Below are 19,365 nucleotides of genomic sequence, written 5' to 3'. Positions count from 1 at the left end.
TTCCGTTCGCCACCTTGACTGTAGTGCACAGTTGTGCTGCCTTTTCTATACCCACTGCACATGCCATCCTCGATCTCTTCCCGTCTGTTACCTTAATTTTATTTCCCCTGGTGGTTTTCTTTTTTTTTTTTTACTCCTTCCTTTTTATGTCGATTTTATTTATTTTCGATTTCTATTCTCTATTTATTATTTGATTTTATTTCCCCCCTCCCGTCCTCCATATCAGATCGAAGGCTGTGTACCCGTGGTTCAAACCTCTAATTGTAAAGCAAACCTCATAGTTCCCCTCTCCAGCCTTCAAGCTACGGACCACTGGCCCTTGGAGGCGTGGTGATCATAAGCACCTTCGTTGGCCAGTCTGTCTGATGACAACCCCCATCAGTAGTACCACTGCTGCTGCTGTTTGTTGTCTAGCCCAGAGGGTACGCTACTAGTACTCCTACGATCTACTACTAGTAGGGCACTGGACTGGGAACTGATCCAACACTGGAAACATCCCCGATCCCGGTTCCTCTCCTTCCCACCTCCATTGTTCTCACGTCTCTGGTTTGGCTCTGATGTACACGTCCCCGGGGCCTTAAGTCGAGCTGACACTTGTAGTATGGTGTGAGATCTCCGTGTACCGAACATTCAAGCTGTGGCCCGTTCAGTCTAATTTCCTGGTTTTTGACACTCGCTCCTCTATCTTATTTCCCCCATTCTTTTTTCTTTTGTCTTTTTTTTTTTTTTCCCTTTTGAGTTTGCTCCTCCGCGTTAGCATCAGACATCTGCCTATCGTTGGCAATCACTCCCTGTATCCAAGACTGCAGGCGATTCGTTCCTTCAGACCTCCAGCACTCCCTCGCCCACCGACGAACCCATCCGTCGTGTGCCCTTCCGCTGCATCCTTGACCGGACAACGACGGTGGTTGTGGTGGTTCTCGTTTTTTTGGTGGCCAACTTGAAAGTGGATCAGTGGTTGGTCGTGACCAAGGCCTCTCGTCTAGTCTAACGCCCTGCGTTATTTCCACTGCCGTGATCGTGCTTTTGTTTCCAGCTTGGGCTAAGCACGGTTTAATCTGCTCTATAACCTTTTACCCACCTTCCGGTAACCTCACCCCCCCCCCCCCCCCCCCCCCCGCCCCGGCCGTATCTCAGGACCCAGCAAAGGGATCGACCTTCATTTCTTGCCGTTCGTCGTTGGCCCTAGCGGTGGCCGAGATTCTCCTTTATCGTTTCGGGAGCCAGCCAAGGGGAACAACCTAAAGGAGGAAGACAGTGTGGTTCATCTGCTGCGGTTCACCCACCACCGGGACTACTATCAACACAGCTAACGCTGCCTGTCCATCTGTTCTCTGTCCCCTTACCCCGTACTCCCTAGCTTTCCGCTGAGGACCGATCAACGGATTCTTCTTCTCTACTTCACTCCGTCCTTCATCTCACGGCCCACGGCTCGGAGATCCTGCGCTTCTTCAGCAGGCGCCCCGACTGCTCGTGCAGACCCACCCAGTTCTCCCTTGGCTGCGATCCTGGTCGCAGCTTCTATCCATATCCCGATTCATACAACAGTGCCCGGAACTTCCCAAGCTTCCAGAATATACCTGCGCTACAAGTGCCAGTGTTGTGATCTTTTTACGGTGCCACAGCACTTGCGTCTACCATGTCAATCAGCGGACCGTGTGTCTGGTTGTCCTCGTTGTCGCCACCCTCTACTTCACATTTACCCGCCCTAACCAACCATTGGTCGACAGCTTCCTGGAACAGTGAGCAAGCCTCGTCAAGGTCAAGGGCCCTTTCATCTAGGCTGCCCGGATCGTGGGAGAAAGAAGGCGAGTCAGCAAAGACGCCCGCCGCCGATATGCAGCCGCCTGTGCTGAAGGCTGAGAATGCCTTCACAGCCGTGGCTTTGGCTGGGACGTCGAGTCCAGCACAGCGCTCTGCGGCGCCTACGCCTTTCCACCCTCCCGAGAACCGACACACGCAGGCAGAGGGTGACCTATCACGCGTGAAGTTGGAAAAGTTCAATCAAAGTGATATCCACCTTCCGAGACCTCAAGCAACAGCCAGTCCTCAAACCACAAAAGAGATGACTCCCGAGCCCAAGGAAGGAGAGGTCATGGACCAGCAAGAAAAGGAGAAAGATATTGGTGATGCAGAGATGGCCTCATCTGATGATGGAGCTGGATCGTCTGTAGGTGGTGACAGGAAACAGTCCTCCGATTCCAAGAGTGAAAAGAAGAAGATGAAGCGCTTTCGGTAAGCTATTGATTGGCCCCTACAAAAGATTACCTACTAAGCTAACGGTCTGTGGTAGACTGACTCATAATCAAACTCGATTTCTGATGAGTGAGTTCACTCGTCAGGCTCACCCAGACGCCGCCCATCGAGAGCGACTATCGAAAGAAATTCCCGGTTTGACGCCGCGGCAAGTGCAAGTTTGGTTCCAAAACAGGTACTGACAGCTGTCCCTATTGAGGGAAATTACTCCTGGATGACGACTAACGCATGTGTTTCAGACGAGCCAAACTCAAGCGGCTTACCAGCAACGACCGAGAGCGTATTCTGAAATCCAGAGCGTTACCCGATGACTTCGATACCACTCAGGTCCTACGCACTCCTTTCGACCATAAAACGCCGGCAGAGGCACCAGTTGCGTTACCCCAACCCCATCTGACCCGTTATGTTGCCTCTAATTCTTTGAAGATGCTACTCACCGATGGCCTACCTCGACTGAACGACGATGACTACGTTATATCACCACTAAGCTCGGCTTCGACGACAAATGGCTTCTCAGCGGCCGCAGACAGGCATTTCGAAAGCTATGCCCATCCTGGTGCCATCCCGGGTAGGGGAGGACCGGCTCTGTCAGAGCTACACAGAAACAACCGCAGTGCTTTCCCGTTTCCAAGGTCCAGCAGCTTCTCCGAATCCTCTTACAATAGTGGACTCCATTTCCCGGGACGATTCACAAGACCTGGAGTGGAGCCATTAGGCCATCCCAGCATGACGTATGCTCGCCGTCCGGTTGACTACGCATTGGGTCGACCACCCAACGGTATGGTCGTTGGATACGATCACCAGCGTGCTTTGGAAGGCTCTGTATCACCAACGGGTCCATCGGACCAGTCCATTCAATACAATGTAGACAGTCACAGTATGTCCTTTGCCCCAGGGGTATCAAAAGTTCCCACTGACACTGTCGGCAACAGACCAGCAAATACCTAACTACCATTCTTCGCTAGCAATGCCAGCTCCCAAGGGATATGGTGGCATGGAAATCAACTCTCACATACAGCAACATGGCCGGCAGATCCCTGCCCTGCAATCCGTACCGGTTTCGGATGCCCCAGACTATCGTCACTACTCATATGACCACCCGTATAGCATGAACCACGCCATGCCGTACTCTCAACCCAATGCCTCCAGCATGAGCCTTCCCGCCTCTTTTCCTTCCGATACCAACAGCGTTTCTCAGGGGTCTGTCGTCACATCTGCCGAGGATCGGATGAATCACCCTCCCCAATTACTAGACCCACTCCGGGCGAAGTACGGCAGTCAGACATTTGAATATGCGAATTACCTATAATATGGAGGTTGCTCTGGAATATGGAAGCCTTCTTTCCCCTCTTCGACTGCACTGCATCTTATAATTCTCACGGAACTCTATCTTCCCTTAATCGGTTGCGGATACATACATTCATTTCCGCTCCTGGCTTATATTCGACATACGGGCATTCTGACTCGGCGGAGGTTAACATACTACTTCCTAATGTTTCTTCTCTCTTCTTTGCGGTCCACTCCCACTTCATTCTGCTTTGCATCTATCATCATCATTGAGAAGGAGAAAATTGCGTGCATCTTTCAAAATCAGCTTTTTGGGCGGCGGTACATTCACAGGCGTCTGTTTTGATTGGTTTCATTTCGTTTCTCTCCCCACCCCTGCCATCTTCTAGGCAGGCCGCCTGTTCCTTTTCCCTTTCTGTTACTGTCTTTCAGCCCACATAGCTTGTGCTGTTTCTTTTTGGACTAGGGAGGCTCTCGTCATTCTATATCCGTGTATAAGGACATTAAATTCTAGTCGATAATCTTACCAAGTCTCACAACCTGCTGAGCACCACAGCTAGTGGTCCCGGCTGTCCAACTGTCTTTATTCCATGGTCTTAGTAAGCGCAGCATGTTCTGGCCAACTAGGGCTCGGGTGCCGTTCCCCGCGTCGATCCAGCAGGCCGTGGCTTGTCCCCGGATCTACGGAGGACGCAGTATACATAGTAGATATCATAGGATATCCAGTACTCTGTTGTAGAGTAGAGAAGAAGTCCCGGGTGACGGTCACCTCGTACCCAGCAGTCCAATGACAAGGCTCGCGATTCAGGAGGCCTTGATTGTAAGCAACCGACCTCCCACCGTTCAAAGGTCAAGGATTACAAACCCAAGGCGTCTGTATTGCCTGACCCTGCATATCCACCTCGAGGCTGCGTCGAATCAGGAGACGCCCAAACCAAGCTCGATCACGGGGATGGTCAGCGTTCAGGCTTGATGGCCCTGGCGTCGGCCAATCACAGGGCCTCCATTGCTAATTGCTGCAGATCCGCCGCCGGGCGTGACTCTACAACACCGAGTATAAATACCTACCGCAGCCCGTCACCATCGAGCAATTCTTCTTGCATTGTCCACAATCAATCATTGCGATCATTGCCTCGTTCAATTCCCTCAATCTATCCATCCATCGTCTTTGCCGCCAAAAAGCATTCAGAACCCTTCGTTTTCGGCAGCACCCGAACGCACTCCGCCTTGTCCCTTTGATTACGTCATATCTGGTTCCTCTCCAGGTTTACCATCCAAGTACTTTGACCATCACCACGGCCCTTGTCTGTCCTTTCGATTAGCAAAAGCATCAATCCCGTCAATATGGTTCACCCGTCCTCTACCTGCTGCAAGACTTCCGGCGACGGAAGCTGTGTCTGCGCAGCCCAGGCCAAGTGCTCCTGCGGCAAGGAAAACGCCCTCCACTGCACTTGCAACAAGGCCTCCACTGAGAACACCGTTGCGGGGGCTCGATGCTCTTGCAGTATGTCTTCCTGCCTCTGCTCTACTGCTTTCATGGAACAATGACTAACACAAGCGCCAGGAGCTCGCCCTGCCGGAGAATGTACCTGCGAACGGGCCGCCAGTGAGAACCACCCTGTGACGGGAGAAACTTGCCCTTGCGGAAAGCGCTCCTCCTGTAAGTTGAATTGCGAGCCGTTTTTCTGAAATGGATATGAACTGATATCCTCCATTAGCTTCTTGCACCTGCGAGAAGGCCCGCGCGGTTGACGAGGCCGTGGGACAGCTCGAGACTGATTTCACCACCCGTGCTTAAACACCGCTCTTCATCTTCGCCCGGAGGGCAATGGTCGTTTTCTACTTAAAAGGCTTTTAATGGCATGTATACCTGGGGAATCGGTGTTCATTACGGAGTTTCGGGAGGTCGAGGGGTTGATTTGCTTCATGGGGTGTGGGATATTTGACATCGGGTTGTCTTGCATTGCTCAGGTTGTTTTCATAGGGGAGCGGGAGGTTATGGAAAATCAGTGATGATACTTCAAATGTCATATTGTTAGAATTATGCTTCATGCTAGGTATCTGGAGCTGCAGATCTAGGGTGGGGACGAGGAGGCGCATTTGTAGGGTGATTCCTTGGTTCAGCATGGCCCCTGCTCGATGCGGGGTCTCTGACTGACATTGTCCTAGTACTATATATGTAGCAAGGGGAGCTAACTCCCTGCACATCTTGAGAACATAAATAGATCGAGTCGGAGTCTTTGCTGCAGCGGTCCCCACCTGAATGCAGCCATGAATCCGATAAGGTTTGCATGAACAAGGGCCTCCCTTCCGGGAGCACGAAGACAGCAGCTCGTGTGTGCTGGGGGTGGAAGGGTAAACGCCTCTTCCGTAGTAGCCCTGGTCAGTTCCTGTGATTTGCGAGACCCCAAGTTCGTACGCCGGATGTGGTGACATCCTACTAAGGAGTAAGGAGTACACTGTACCACCAAACTTTGCCGACTTGCAGACCGCAAACCGCAGCCGCACCGCCACACCGCATCAAAGTTGTTCCCGATCTCCGCCGGATCGCCCGCGGAAGTGGCTGGAGCGGCTTCCCTCCTGGGCCAAAAGGGTCTCGTCTCGCTCCCTCCTTTCCCGATCATCACGACTTGGATCTCCCCATCGGTCTTCTCTTCCCCGGCCACAGAGCTCGGCTTCCATCTTGGAGCTATCAGTCGGGCTGCTTGCTGTCTTCTGGGCTCCTCAGCTACCTGGCCCGCCCCCTCCCTCCATCTGCGAATCGAACAGTCCTTCCCCCCTGTCGCGCGTTCTCCGATCCCCCTCCCTCCCGATTGCGGCACACCATACCCTCTTTCGCCTTCGCCCTTGCGCCATGCTCCATGCACCATAGCGACTAGAACCGAACTGGCAACAAACTACCCGGAAGGAGGGACTGGACATGGTTGTATGACATACACTCCTTGAATCCGACTAGTGTGGTGTCTGCGCTTACACAAGTCCGAGCGGTTCAGGAACGACGCATCTGACAGCTTTCGATCTGACTTTCTGAGCGGCACTTACACATTCCCCGAATAGTGGTATTCCCAATTACCCCAACACCATACGCTATATCGATCAACATGTCGTCCATGCGAGGCTTAGTCCAGTTCATCGCCGACTTGCGAAACGCAAGAGCGCGCGAGCTCGAAGAGAAGCGGGTGAACAAGGAACTGGCCAACATTCGACAGAAATTCAAGGGTGGCAACCTGAACGGCTACCAGAAGAAGAAATACGTCTGCAAGCTGCTCTACGTGTATATTCAAGGTTACGATGTCGATTTCGGGCACTTGGAGGCCGTCAACCTGATTTCCTCCACCAAATACTCCGAGAAACAAATCGGATACCTGGGCGTGACCCTCTTCCTGCACGAGCAACATGAGCTTCTCCATCTGGTCGTCAACAGCATACGAAAGGATCTGTTAGATCACAACGAGCTGAATAATTGTTTGGCATTGCACGCGGTTGCTAATGTCGGCGGGAGAGAGATGGGCGAGGCGCTCTCTACGGATGTTCATCGGCTGCTGATCTCCCCGTGAGTACTCGGTGGCCCTTCGTCTTGCCGACATTTGAGATTGTGGCTCACAGTTCTATAGGACCTCCAAGGCTTTCGTTAAGAAGAAGGCTGCTTTGACACTCCTCCGACTATATCGCAAATTCCCGGACATTGTACAGAATGCCTGGGCAGAACGCATAATTTCTCTGATGGACGACCCCGATATGGGTGTCACGCTATCGGTCACATCACTTATTATGGCATTGGCCCAAGACAAGCCCGAGGAGTACCGAGGGTGCTATGTGAAGGCCGCACATCGTTTGAAAAGGATTGTGGTTGATAACGACATCGCGCCGGACTACCTCTACTACCGTGTGCCCTGTCCTTGGATTCAAGTCAAATTACTGCGGTTGCTGCAGTACTACCCCCCCTCAGGTAGGCTTTTCGGCCATCCTCGGTTGTAGGCGCATGACTAACAGATCCGATGTAGAGGATAGCCATGTCCGCGAGATTATCCGCGAGTCTCTGCAGCAGATTATGCACTTGGCTATGGATACACCTAAGAATGTCCAGCAGAACAACGCCCAGAATGCAGTACTCTTCGAGGCGATCAATCTCCTCATCCACCTAGATACCGAGCACAGCTTGATGCTGCAGATATCGACTCGTCTAGGGAAGTACATCCAATCGCGGGAAACGAATGTCCGGTACCTGGGTTTGGAAGCGATGACGCATTTCGCGGCCCGAGCCGAAACCCTTGATCCCATCAAAAAGCACCAGAATATCATTCTCGGGTCCCTTCGAGACCGCGATATTAGTGTTCGGCGTAAAGGGTTGGATCTGGTGTACAGTATGTGTGACACGACAAACGCTGGTCCGATCGTGAACGAGCTGCTCCGCTACCTTCAGACGGCCGATTATGCGATCCGAGAGGAGATGGTGCTGAAAGTGGCTATCCTTACGGAAAAATACGCCACCGATGCCCAGTGGTATATCGATATGACGCTCAAGCTCCTCTCGCTGGCAGGAGATCATGTCAACGACGAAGTGTGGCAGCGGGTGATCCAGATTGTGACCAACAACGAAGAACTGCAGGCTTACGCAGCACACAATCTTCTTGGGTATATGAAGACCGATTGCCACGAGAGCCTGGTGAAGATTGGTTGCTATGTTCTGGGCGAGTTTGGGCATCTGATCGCCGACAACCAAGGCTCAAGCCCCATCGAGCAGTTCCTGGCCCTGCAGGGGAAGATGATCACCAGCACCGACACTACGCGAGCAATGATCCTATCGTCGTTTGTGAAATTCGTCAACCTCTTTCCCGAAATTAAACCCCAACTCCTGCATATATTCCGTTTGTATAGCCATTCCCCCGACTCCGAATTACAGCAGCGTGCTTTTGAATACCTGTCGCTGGCGACGCTTCCCAGCGACGATCTCCTTCGAACGGTGTGTGATGAGATGCCGCCGTTCTCGGAAAGAGCGTCGATCCTATTGTCTCGGCTGCACCAGAAGACAGCCGGCACGACGGAAAAGAAGACGTGGGTGGTGGGCGGCAAGGATGCGAACGCCGATCAACAGGAGATGCTCATGGCGCAGAACACCGGGCTCAAGCGCAGCTTCACCGCCATTGTGAATGGCAACAAGACCGGGACGAATGGCACGCCCACAACGCCGGGCGCATCGGGTGACCTAGCAGGACTGGATCTGAGCGCCCCCGCAGCTCCTCCACCGAACATGGCCAGCGCGGCCCATCTCACCCCGGATTGGGACATCGGGTACAACCGACTGTACTTTGGCGACGAAGGAGTGCTGTTTGAGGATGCGCAAATCCAAGTTGGACTGCGTTCGGAGTACCGTGCGCACATGGGGGTGGTCAAGGTTTACATCTCTAACAAGTCGTCCTACTCAATCGGGTCCCTCACGACGACGCTGGATAACCCGGCCGCACCGAACCTTAAGATTGACTCGAAGAGTCTCCCCGAGCCGTCAGTGCCTGCAGTTGGGCAGACGCAGCAGACGTTTTTGATCGAAGCGCAGGGGCCGTTCACCGAGGCGCCGACGATCCGCATCTCGTATCTGGCGGGAGCGCTGCAGGCGTATACGTTGCGGCTTCCCATCCTCATGCACCGGTACATGGAGCCGTCGGCGCTGTCGGCGGAAGATTTCTTCAAGCGATGGCGGCAGATCGGCGGCGGCCCACTGGAGACGCAAAATACGTTCGGCGTCACCGCGCGACACAAGGAAATCGGCGAGCCGTTCACGCGGCGAGTGGTGGAGGGATTTGGGTGGAAGATCCTGGACAATGTGGACCCGAACCCGAAGAACATTGTGGGATGCGCGGTGTATCAGTTTGCTGGGGGTAAGACGGGCTGTCTCTTGCGGCTGGAGCCCAACTATGAGCGATCGGTAAGCATCCTTTCCCAGAGCCTTCTTGATCTAGGGCTGACGCGACATGATTCTAGATGTTCCGAATCACGATCCGAGCCACGCAGGAATCGGTGCCGGGGGCGCTGGCGAAACAGATGGAGCAGAAACTGTCGCAGGGAGAACGGTGGGATACGGGACGCTGATGGGTCGTTGCCTGTATCCCCGTTGGCCGTCCGTATGCGTCTTGCCTTCTTCTTACTCCGCGACCGGCGTGTCGGCGGGGGTGTATTTATTATTGATATCAACCACGTATATACCTGGGACATGCGGGAAGCTGTTCTTTTTCTTAATGTACAGGCAGTGCAACATCAGACGGGAGGCCCGGCGTCGGGGCTGCCCCGGTGGGCTTGGGTTGCTTTTCCGTTTTCCTTTCTTCTTCCTCTGTGTAGCGTACATGTCGTGAATCGTAACACCAAGCCCGGGGATCTCGGCCGGACCCCACCCGCTCAGATGACCCTGGCCTGATCCTTGGGCGGGCGGTCCCCAAAGATGGTAGTTCCGACACGCACCTCATCACTGCCGAGGGCAATGGCCCCCTCAAAGTCCTCACTCATGCCCATGCTCAATTCCAAGCGCGCGTCCTCTCCGACGAGGCCCAACTCGGCCACGACGCGATCCCTCGTCTCCCTCAGACAGACGAAATCCTCATTCTCCTTGTCGGGGGCGGTGGCCTTGGACCGCGCAATAGCCCCAATGGTCATGAGCCCCTGCAAGCGCAACCGGGGACACTGGTCCCGAATGAAGCGACACAACGCGACGGCATCGCTACCGGGCTCCACGCCCGACTTATTCTCCTCGCCCGAGGTATTCACCTGGACGAAGACCCGCAGGCGCTCCTCATGGTTGGTGGCGCGGACCTCGTCAGACCGCTCGCCCCAGCCCTTATCCAGCAAGGAGGCCTTCTTCTGGGAATCGACACTCTCGACGGCCCAGAGGCCGCGAACATCCCGGGCAAGGGTGACGCATTTGTTGGATTGCAGACCGCCGATGAAGTGCCATTTGATGGTGGGGGGCAGGAGACGAGATTTCTCGGTCAGCTCTTGGAGGTAGTTCTCACCGAAGTGATGGTGGGCAGTGGGGGGTTGGTGGAGGGAGAGGATGTCGGCGGCGGGTTTGAGTTTGGAGACGGCGATGAGGCGTGGGGGGGAGGAGGGGGAGGGGTCGGCGGTGCGTTTGGCGGCGGCGGCGTTGACGCGGGCGGTCACGGAGGCCAGGTTAGAGAGAAGGACGGAGGTGCGGGCGGGACTGGAGGGGCGGATTGGGCTCGACATGGTGGTTTTGGAAGGAGGAGGAATGGGGAATGGGGAATGGGAATTGGCGAGGAAGGAATTGATTGCGTAGATGGGGTGTAGATCGTGGAGAGAATCCTCGAGATAGGCGGGTTGAGCTGCACCAATTAGTGCGGACTATTACTATAGTAGTTAGTAGTACACGGTGGGTGGACACGTGATGGCCGGGAGATCGGCTCCGGACGTTCCGTGGAAACAGCACGTGGCTGACTAAGTGGAGACTAAACCGGAAGGAAGCACGCAGATGGTTCGCGCCGGGGAAGGTGCGTTGGTCTTGTCGTCATTCTGCAGGCCGATTACATACATACTTTGGTAGTCCTCGTATACTCCGTACTCCGTACACAGTCGATCCTGTGTAGCATTGAGCCATTGTTAGTTAGTTAACTACTCTATCCTTTGATGTCATCACAAAGCAACCCAACCCAGCCAGTGAGCCACCCCTTCGCTGCCACTGCCATGCCCATAGAGCGCACTAGACGCCCGTTTGGGTTTGCAGGGCCGCCCGGCGCTGTCACACCTTCGCCCCAAACCCACTGCCAATTTCCATGAGGCTCCATTTCGGCTCCATTTGGGCCAGGGACTATTACTTCTTAGTCTTCCGCAGCCAGTAGTTGATCATCTCGGCTGATGAGGAGCACGTCGTCGCAATAGTCGCCGCTCTAGCACCACTGGCTGAGGTCCGACATGGGCGAAATATCGATGCCTGGCCTTGCCGGTCCGTTCCTTTGATTGCCCCTGATGAACCGCCGACTCCTGGCACCCCCTGGGAGGGGTTTGTTTCTGTTCTTTCTTTCATGGGTAGCCATTCAGTGGGTTGGACTTTCGAAGAGTCTGGCTGTCGGTTTGTGATATTTTTACGGACCACTGGCCGGGCAGCGTGGCATTGAGCCGTGAAGCAGCCACGGAACGGCCAAAGAAGCGCCAGGTAAAACAGGCCATGCAGCCAACCGGGTTGGGCTTCGATCGATGATGGATGCGACGTGCCCCCTCCGATCTTCCTCCGCCGTAGCCGGGCCAGTAGCCGTAGTCGAAGTAGAACTAGAAGTACCGGGGCGCTGCAGCTCCTCGTCATGATGAACCAGGGTTGTGCATCTCCAACCATTTCCCTCCATCCATCTTCACTCTCTCTTTACCGCCGAACTCCACCCCAGCGCTTGGGGCTGACGTCAAACACTCTTTTACCAGTTGCAGGCTGCATTGTCGCTCGTTGCATTTTTTTTTTTTCTTTTAGTGTTTTTTCTTTAACCCAAAAGTCCTTTTGACTGCAGTCCATTCATTCATTGATGCCCTCCTTTTGTCATCCCTGACTCGGCGCTGCTCCGCTGACCGACTCGCGGGTCTAAATTTACTTGGGCTCGCTCCTCTCAGTGTCTCTCTCCTTTCCCCTCCCCCTCCTTGCTAGACGCTGGCCTCTGGACTCGCATTGATGAACCCGGGAGATTAAATCCAACTCTTACTCTTGACAGCCAGACCGACCAAACCGACCGACCGTCCTGGAGACTGTGTCTGTCGCCTGCCAGCGCTGGAAGTGCGTCATATCCGATCATCTTTCTCGGTTCCTCGTCTGAACCGGCCGATCCAGACCCGCGGAACCATCGGGGGATCTCCATCCATCTATAAACCGCCCTCACAACCGATCACATCTGCGAACCTTCATTTACGATCAACGGCCGACCTTTGCATTCTGCTTTGAGAGCAGTGATCTCCGCCAAAATCAAAAAGAAAGAAAAGAAACCCGCCGCTGGCCCCCTCTCTTCCCTCTGCGTCCCCTGGGTTCAGGTGCATCCTCACCGGAAGCCCGCGGAGTCTGTGCAAGTCCGCAAAACCCACACCGACTCGGTTACCTTTGGGCACGAATTGCTGCTCAGTGGACCGAGATTCGACAGGTTAACTTCCGGGCCTGTGTGATTGCTTTTTTTTACCCTCTTTCACCACACCACCACCCACCACCACCCATCGCCCACCACCCAGGTACTCCCCTCAACATGTGCCGCCAATACTTCATGGTCTACGAATGGTGCCGGTGCGAAGAAGATGCCGGCCAACAGGTGTGTCCGGCGCGCAATGACAACCATTACTGCCCGGAGATGGCCATCGAGACGGTGCACATGTACTGTTTCTGCCACGGCCACGCCACCCACGGCTTCAAGTCGGAGCGGAAGTTGCAGCGGAAGGAGCGCAAGCGCTTCTCGATGCTGAGTCTGGGCGAGAAGAGCGAGAAGAGTGTGCTCGCCCCGCGGAAGAAGAAATGGTACCATTTCTGTAGCCTCCGGTCGCGGACCTTTTAGCGGGGCTCTTCGTGCATGGGTTTCTCTTTTTCCGTTGTCTTGTGCTTTGTCATTGTCTTGCGGGTTATTTGTGAATCATCAGCACCGGTGTTTCTGGGATGCATGGATTTATTATCTACTTGGGTGGGACGGGACCGGCGTTACTTCATACCCCCTTCCGGTGTTGGACTTGGGGCGGTGCTTTGTGAGCTTTTTGTATTTAGTCTGCCCCGATCTAATCCGATCGGATCTTGAGAGGGACGACCCCGGATGGGGGCAATAAGACGATCAACTATTGTCTGATCAGGGCCCGAAGAATGCCTGTAGAAGCACCTGTCACGGCGGAAAGGGCGAAAGTAGGAGCCGAGGAGGAGACGACGGTGCCAGAAGTGGAGGGGGGATTGTGATGGATCCCAGACCCCTGACGGATTCCGGGTTTAAGGGAGGGCGGGAATGAGGGGAAAGCTTAGGCTTTCCGCTCCTCCCTTTCTTTCTTTCTCCCTCGAGCTCGTCTCTCCTCTCCTCTCCTCTCCTCTCCTCGCTCTCTGCCTCTCCCTTGACACCAATCCATCTTCCATCATCTCCACGCGATCCTCTCCACGCACACGTCTCACCTGCAACCGAGTCAGATTGTCACTTCAACCCCCCACCGCCGATTCACCGCCGTGAATAACCCCCCCCCCCAATGGGCCCGTCATGGACCCCTCCAAGCGCCGTGAGCCCGCGTCATTCACTGCGGCGTCAAACCCCCCGGCAACCGACCCTCCAATGCCTCCCCTCGGCGACACGCCGCCTTCGTCCCACCATTTGAGCTATCCCTCGATACAGGCGACTCCTCTGCCACCCTCTCCATCCGGATTCTCATCGACCTCCCTGCTATCGCCCGCCGACCCCCCCGCGCGTGCGGTCGCGAACCCGGCGCATTCCGCTCCCCGGCGCATCCCCAGCTCCAGCTCCTTGGCTGACGAGCGTCGCAAGTCCTCTCCGAGCCTGAAGAAACGCTCGTCCACCGCGTCGCTGCGTTCCAACCGGGGAGCGTCCACCTCGCCCAGCTTGTCGCGACACTCCTCCTCCTCCACATTCGGCACCTCCCCCACGAACACGTCCGCCACCCACCATCACAACATGCCGTCCAAAAAGCCCTCCCTAACGGCCATGACCGAGCACCCGGCCCCCACCGCCGCATCCATTGCGTCGGAGTATTTTCAAAAGGAACTGAACTGGCACCAGTCCGCCGAGCTCCAGTCGCAGACGCTCGTGCTCGTCCATGATGCGTGTTACGGCCATCGCTTCGCGCGCCCCCGAGCCTCCCGCGCGGCGCTCAACTCCATCGTCGAACGCCCCGAGCGCATCCAAGCCGGCGTGCTGGGCATCGCGGCCGCCTATGTCCGTTTAGCCCGTCGACATGCGGGAGGCCCATTTGCCCCGCATCCCGACTTGGATCCTCACCAGCTGCCGGTGCCGCCATTCCAGATCCGCAAGACGACGCGCACCCTGCCGCTCAACGCCCCCGCCGTCACTCATGTGCATGGGACCAAGTGGATGGAGGACCTGAAGACCATGTGCGATGCCGCAGAATCTCGACTGGCGCTGAACGGGAAGGAATTGGTCCGCCCGCGCAGTGCGGGCAAGGACAGTGCCGCTGCCGGTGCCCCCGCCTTCCACGAAGGAGACCTCTATCTATGTTCCGAATCCTTGAACGCATTGGAAGGCGCCCTAGGAGGGGTCAGTGATGGTGTGGATGCGGTCCTTGGTCCGGGCCCGACAAAGCGTGCGTTTGTCTGCATCCGCCCGCCCGGTCATCATTGTTCCGCGGGCCATCCATCGGGCTTCTGCTGGATCAACAACGTCCACGTGGGCATCTCCTACGCGGCGATGACCCATGGCCTGACCCACGCCGCGATTCTCGACTTCGATCTGCATCACGGAGACGGTTCGCAAGAGATCGCCTGGGAGCAGAACCACAAGGCTGTGACGGCGCCGCGGAATGCGGCCGCCCATCGGAAGACCATGGTGGGATACTTCAGTCTGCACGACATCAACTCCTATCCCTGCGAGATGGGCGAGCCGGAGAAGGTGCGCAATGCGAGCGTGTGTATCGACAAGGCACACGGCCAGTCCATCTGGAACGTCCATCTGGAGCCGTGGAAGTCGACGGAAGAGTTCTGGGAGCTGTACGCTGCCAAGTACCGCGTGCTGATCGACAAGGCGCGGGCGTTTCTCCGCATGCATACCGAGCGACTCGCGAGCACGCCCAATGGCCCCGCCCCCAACGCTGCGATCTTCATTTCCGCCGGGTTTGACGCGAGCGAGTGGGAGGGCGCCGGCATGCAGCGACACCAGGTCAACGTCCCCACCGACTTTTACGCCCGGTTCACGGCGGATGTAGTGCGGATGGCGAACGAGGACGGGCTGGGGACCGACGGGCGGATCATCAGTGTCCTCGAGGGCGGCTACAGCAATCGTGCGTTGACCAGCGGTGTTCTCAGCCACCTGTCGGGGCTGGGAGAGGCTCTAGGAACCATCCACGACGGGGATGACCAGCAAGTCGACCGGCTCGCATCGGAGATGACAGATCGCCTGGGCCTGTCCGACCGTGCACCGAGGGAAGAGTCGGTGACCGAACCTGGCTACCACCGGGAATGGTGGGCACCCGCCGTGCTGGAGGAGTTGGAGGCCCTGGTCTACCCGCCGGCGGCGCCCGTCAAGCCCCGAGAGAAATCAGCGCCCACCTACTTTGCCACGACACAGTCGTTTTCCGCCAAGGTGGTCAACCCGCCGCGAGACCGCAAATCGACGGGGTCGCACTCGAGCCCGGAGCCTGAGGCACGGCTGCCGCCGCCACCGGTCGGGTGGGCGACGGCCACACACGAACTGTCCAAGGTGCTGATTCCCACCCATCGGCAGACGACGAGCTGTCGGCCGGAGGAGCTTAACGCGGAGGCGTCGCGCCTGCGACGGGAGCGCCAAACGGCGGCTGACCATGCGACGGCGGCCACGGTGACGACCCCCGCTGCGGCCACGACCTCGACAGCGTCCGCGGACAGCCGGATGAAGCTCCGCGTGCGGAAGCCCAAGCCCCTGCTGCCCGCGTCGCCCCCGGCCGAGACGGTCAAACGCCCAGCAGCTCGGGGCAGTCGACGGACCACCATCGATGCGGCACCGGACACGTCCATTTCCACGACCCCTCAGTCGCCAGGACGCATGGCCCGCCGAAAGAGTGCGAGTGCGACGTCCGCCGTCATGTCGCCGGGGCCGGCCGAGACGGGCCCGCGACCCGCGTCCAGTGCCGCGGTGCGGAAGACTGGGACGTCGCGGTCCAGCACCCCCAGGCGTTCCACGAGTCCGAAAAATCCCCCACCCGTGCCCCAAGTGCCGCCCGCGTTCCTTCCGGAGGCCGCGGAGAGCGCCAGACCCGAGACGCCGAATCAGCCCGCCGACAGCGGACCGTCCGACGTGGACAGTTTGGCGGCCGGGGTGCGCAAGCTGCACATCAAACTGAAGGTCCCATCCCCAGAAGAGAATGCCGCCAGAGAGAAAGAACGCGAGAGACGGGTCGCGGAGGAACGCAGACGCGCAGTTTCCAAGGCCGGTTCGAAACTATCCAAGGAGCCTCGGAAGCCCGCTGGCCGGGCGCTGCCGACGTCGACTTCGGGGCCTCACTCGGGGGTGAGTGGAGGTCATAAGGCTGTGGCCAGTCCACCAGGGGCATTTCAAGCAGGGGAAGAGGTCGAGAGGAATCGCTTGACGCCAGTGGCAACGTCGCCCCCGTCTGCCATGGAGAAGGGACCCGAGGGCGCTGACAGCGGCTGGACCCGTGCAGGACCTGAGGTAACTTCTGGGATGGTCATTTCACCACCGCTGACACCGGGAGACGGACCCGCTAGCCAAGCCCAGTCGGCGTTGTTCTCTCCACCGGGGATGACTCTGGCGCGGGACGGATTGCCGGTGATGATGTCGAGCGGGCGGATTCCTTTTGCGACGGTGCCGGGGATGCCGCCTGGGGAAGATGATGCGGAGCGTGGAGGTAATGCATGAGGTGGCTACTGATTCTGTTGACCTGGATGGGCATCTGGCGTGTCGTTGTTTGATATACCCTGGTTGGAGTTAGCCGTAATCTGAATCCAAATTCTAAATTCTCCCCGTCCTTTATCTCCGAGCAATCTCCGCATCAGATAACTAACTAGTTAAGCACCGCCACGCTGAGTCATCTTCTCCGCATGACTGATGCTTGCCAGGCGTTTCCAGCGTTTGCCAGAAGTTCCCCGATTCTCTACATATTCCCATCGCCGCCACCACGGACTCCCGCAATCCTACATCTATCCTTTCACCATGTCCCCCATTTCCATCTCCCGCTCCGACACCCCCAAAGAATCCTACACCCAACTCCCCGACACGGACCTCGACTCCATCGGCCGCCACTGCCAACTCCCCTACTGCCACCAACTCGACTTCCTCCCCTTCCGCTGCTCCTCCTGCAAGGGCACCTTCTGTCTCGACCACCGCACCGAAACGGCCCATAAATGTCCGCGCGCGGGGGACTGGGCCCGGGCTCAGCACACTGGCTCTTCCTCATCGCCGTCACCCAGCACGACTTCCACATCCACGTCGAGCCAAAAACCAACGATATATAATACGGATCAGTGCGCGGAGGTGTCGTGCAAGACGTTGATCCATACGCTGACGGATCCGGGGGTGACGTGTCCGGAATGTAAGCGGAGTTTTTGTTTGAGGCATCGGTTGAGGGAGGGGCATGATTGTCGACCGAGGGGGGGAAGACCGGCGGGTGCGGGGGCGGGAGGGACAGTGGCAGTGGCAGGGACAGAGACGTTGAAGAGTATGTTCGCCAAGGTGCGGACGTGGGGGAAGAATGCCACCACCTCTACCACTTCATCCTCAGGAGGATCAACCAGTCGAGGAACAAGCCGCGGCATGAGCCGCACCGCACACGTCAACGCCATGAAACGGTCCGCGAAAGGAGACGCCACCGTCCCGGTAGACAAACGGGTATATCTGGCGGTGGTGGGGACGAGTGAGACGACGACGCGGGCGGCGACGGATCCGCCGCGCGGGGAGTTCTGGTATGATGGGCGGTGGAAGGTGGGACGGGTGTTGGATGATGCGGCGAGACGGTTGCAGGTGGCGAATGTGAATAATCGGGGGGGTGGGGAGGAGGAGAGACTCCGGGTGTTTCATGTGGAGGGGGGCGTGTTTTTGGAGTTTGGGGATGTCATTGGGGAGAGGGTTGTGTCGGGGGATACGGTCGTGTTGTTGCGGGGGGCGGGGGTGGTGCTGTGATGGCGACGTGCGAAGCACGGAGTGTTGGTTGGTTTTTGTGATGTTGGTTGAGATCTCATACCCCATTTGTTTCATACTTTGTTTACTGGATCATACTCATCTCTGTCTTGTTTCCTTTCGAGGGGTAACATTACTATCAGATCAACATAAAATCCATCTAGTCTATACTCCATCTAACCATCACCATCTAAGCATCTCACACACTCATCTTCATCTGAATCGCCTTATGCGGCTTATACCCCACGACCTCAAACTGCTCCTCCGTCCACCCATCCACAACGCCACTCCCCCGATCCTCCCTCTTAATCCTCAACTCGGGAAACTCGACCGGCTCCCGCTCCACCTGCTCCCTCAACGCCTCGACATGATCCAAATACACATGCGCATCCCCCAACGTATGGACCAACTCCCCCGGCACCAAATCGACCGCATGAGCCAACAAATGCGTCAACAGGGCATACGAAGCAATATTAAACGGCACCCCCAACCCCATATCGGCACTCCTCTGATACAACAAACAACTCAAATGCCCCTTCCCCTTCTCCCCGTTCGCCTGATCCCCACCCTTCCACACCTCATCCGCATCCGGATACCTCACATAAAACTGCGCAAACATATGACACGGCGGGAGGGCCATTTTTCCCAAATCGGCGGGATTCCACGCACTCATAATAATCCTGCGATCGAAGGGGTTGGTGAGGAGTTTCCGCACCACCTCCGCGAGCTGATCGATACCCTGCCCGGTATAATCCGTGCTGGAATCGATGTATTCGGCGCCGAAGTGTCGCCATTGGAAGCCGTAGACGGGGCCGAGATCGCCTTCGGGGCGGTCGGTCAGGCCGATGGAATCGAGGTAGGCGCGGGAGGCGTTGCCGTCCCAGATTTTGATCCCCGCGGTAGAGAGCGGTAGGCTGGAGGTGCTGCCGGAGATGAACCAGAGGAGTTCGGCGAGGACGGCGCGCAGGAAGACTCGTTTGGTGGTGAGGAGGGGGAGGATTGGGGTGTAGCTGGGGGTGGATGGGGA

General features: G+C 56.8%; 10 protein-coding genes across 10 annotated transcripts; 6 read left to right on the top strand and 4 right to left on the bottom strand.

The window, feature by feature from the left end:
• Positions 1-1,476: 1,476 nt before the first annotated feature.
• BO80DRAFT_167449 (homeobox domain-containing protein) lies at positions 1,477-3,599 on the top strand. The gene is made up of 5 exons (XM_025713919.1): positions 1,477-2,235; positions 2,294-2,431; positions 2,496-2,628; positions 2,683-3,133; positions 3,189-3,599. Exons 1-5 carry the CDS (start codon positions 1,640-1,642, stop codon positions 3,563-3,565), a joined length of 1,695 nt encoding a protein of 564 aa, XP_025572324.1. The 5' UTR covers positions 1,477-1,639; the 3' UTR covers positions 3,566-3,599.
• Positions 3,600-4,613: 1,014 nt separating this feature from the next.
• On the top strand, positions 4,614-5,836 carry BO80DRAFT_427673 (putative copper resistance protein Crd2). The gene is made up of 3 exons (XM_025720074.1): positions 4,614-5,047; positions 5,108-5,203; positions 5,262-5,836. Exons 1-3 carry the CDS (start codon positions 4,888-4,890, stop codon positions 5,339-5,341), a joined length of 336 nt encoding a protein of 111 aa, XP_025572323.1. The 5' UTR covers positions 4,614-4,887; the 3' UTR covers positions 5,342-5,836.
• BO80DRAFT_167440 (uncharacterized protein) lies at positions 5,274-6,089 on the bottom strand. Its single transcript, XM_025713918.1, has one exon. The coding sequence runs from the start codon at positions 5,977-5,979 to the stop codon at positions 5,398-5,400; it is 582 nt and encodes a 193-aa protein (XP_025572322.1). The 5' UTR covers positions 5,980-6,089; the 3' UTR covers positions 5,274-5,397.
• Positions 6,090-6,179: 90 nt separating this feature from the next.
• BO80DRAFT_427672 (AP-2 complex subunit alpha) lies at positions 6,180-9,858 on the top strand. Its single transcript, XM_025720073.1, has 5 exons — positions 6,180-6,469; positions 6,537-7,096; positions 7,158-7,492; positions 7,548-9,466; positions 9,523-9,858. The coding sequence occupies exons 2-5, from the start codon at positions 6,645-6,647 to the stop codon at positions 9,628-9,630; spliced, it is 2,814 nt and encodes a 937-aa protein (XP_025572321.1). The 5' UTR covers positions 6,180-6,469; positions 6,537-6,644; the 3' UTR covers positions 9,631-9,858.
• A 75-nt stretch (positions 9,859-9,933) lies between these two features.
• BO80DRAFT_467286 (YggS family pyridoxal phosphate enzyme) lies at positions 9,934-10,758 on the bottom strand (the record flags this gene model as incomplete). The annotated part of the gene is made up of 1 exon (XM_025722844.1): positions 9,934-10,758. One exon carries the CDS (start codon positions 10,756-10,758, stop codon positions 9,934-9,936), a length of 825 nt encoding a protein of 274 aa, XP_025572320.1.
• Positions 10,759-11,126: 368 nt separating this feature from the next.
• BO80DRAFT_167292 (uncharacterized protein) lies at positions 11,127-12,009 on the bottom strand. Its single transcript, XM_025713917.1, has one exon. The coding sequence runs from the start codon at positions 11,876-11,878 to the stop codon at positions 11,360-11,362; it is 519 nt and encodes a 172-aa protein (XP_025572319.1). The 5' UTR covers positions 11,879-12,009; the 3' UTR covers positions 11,127-11,359.
• Positions 12,010-12,761: 752 nt separating this feature from the next.
• Positions 12,762-13,064, top strand: BO80DRAFT_362575 (uncharacterized protein; the record flags this gene model as incomplete). The annotated part of the gene is made up of 1 exon (XM_025716062.1): positions 12,762-13,064. One exon carries the CDS (start codon positions 12,762-12,764, stop codon positions 13,062-13,064), a length of 303 nt encoding a protein of 100 aa, XP_025572318.1.
• Positions 13,065-13,706: 642 nt separating this feature from the next.
• BO80DRAFT_427670 (histone deacetylase hosB) lies at positions 13,707-17,156 on the top strand. Its single transcript, XM_025720072.1, has one exon. It carries the CDS (start codon positions 13,740-13,742, stop codon positions 17,079-17,081), a length of 3,342 nt encoding a protein of 1,113 aa, XP_025572317.1. The 5' UTR covers positions 13,707-13,739; the 3' UTR covers positions 17,082-17,156.
• Positions 17,157-17,375: 219 nt separating this feature from the next.
• On the top strand, positions 17,376-18,341 carry BO80DRAFT_362581 (AN1-type zinc finger protein; the record flags this gene model as incomplete). The annotated part of the gene is made up of 1 exon (XM_025716063.1): positions 17,376-18,341. One exon carries the CDS (start codon positions 17,376-17,378, stop codon positions 18,339-18,341), a length of 966 nt encoding a protein of 321 aa, XP_025572316.1.
• Positions 18,342-18,537: 196 nt separating this feature from the next.
• On the bottom strand, positions 18,538-19,365 carry BO80DRAFT_427669 (thymidylate synthase; the record flags this gene model as incomplete). The annotated part of the gene is made up of 1 exon (XM_025720071.1): positions 18,538-19,365. A coding segment is annotated over one exon (828 nt), but the record flags the coding sequence as incomplete, so codon positions are not given.

This window comes from Aspergillus ibericus, assembly GCF_003184845.1.
Source record: "Aspergillus ibericus CBS 121593 unplaced genomic scaffold BO80scaffold_39, whole genome shotgun sequence".
Lineage (NCBI taxonomy): Eukaryota > Fungi > Ascomycota > Eurotiomycetes > Eurotiales > Aspergillaceae > Aspergillus > Aspergillus ibericus.
The sequence above is the reverse complement of the archived record's forward strand: the minus strand, read 5'-3'. Positions and strand labels throughout refer to the sequence as shown.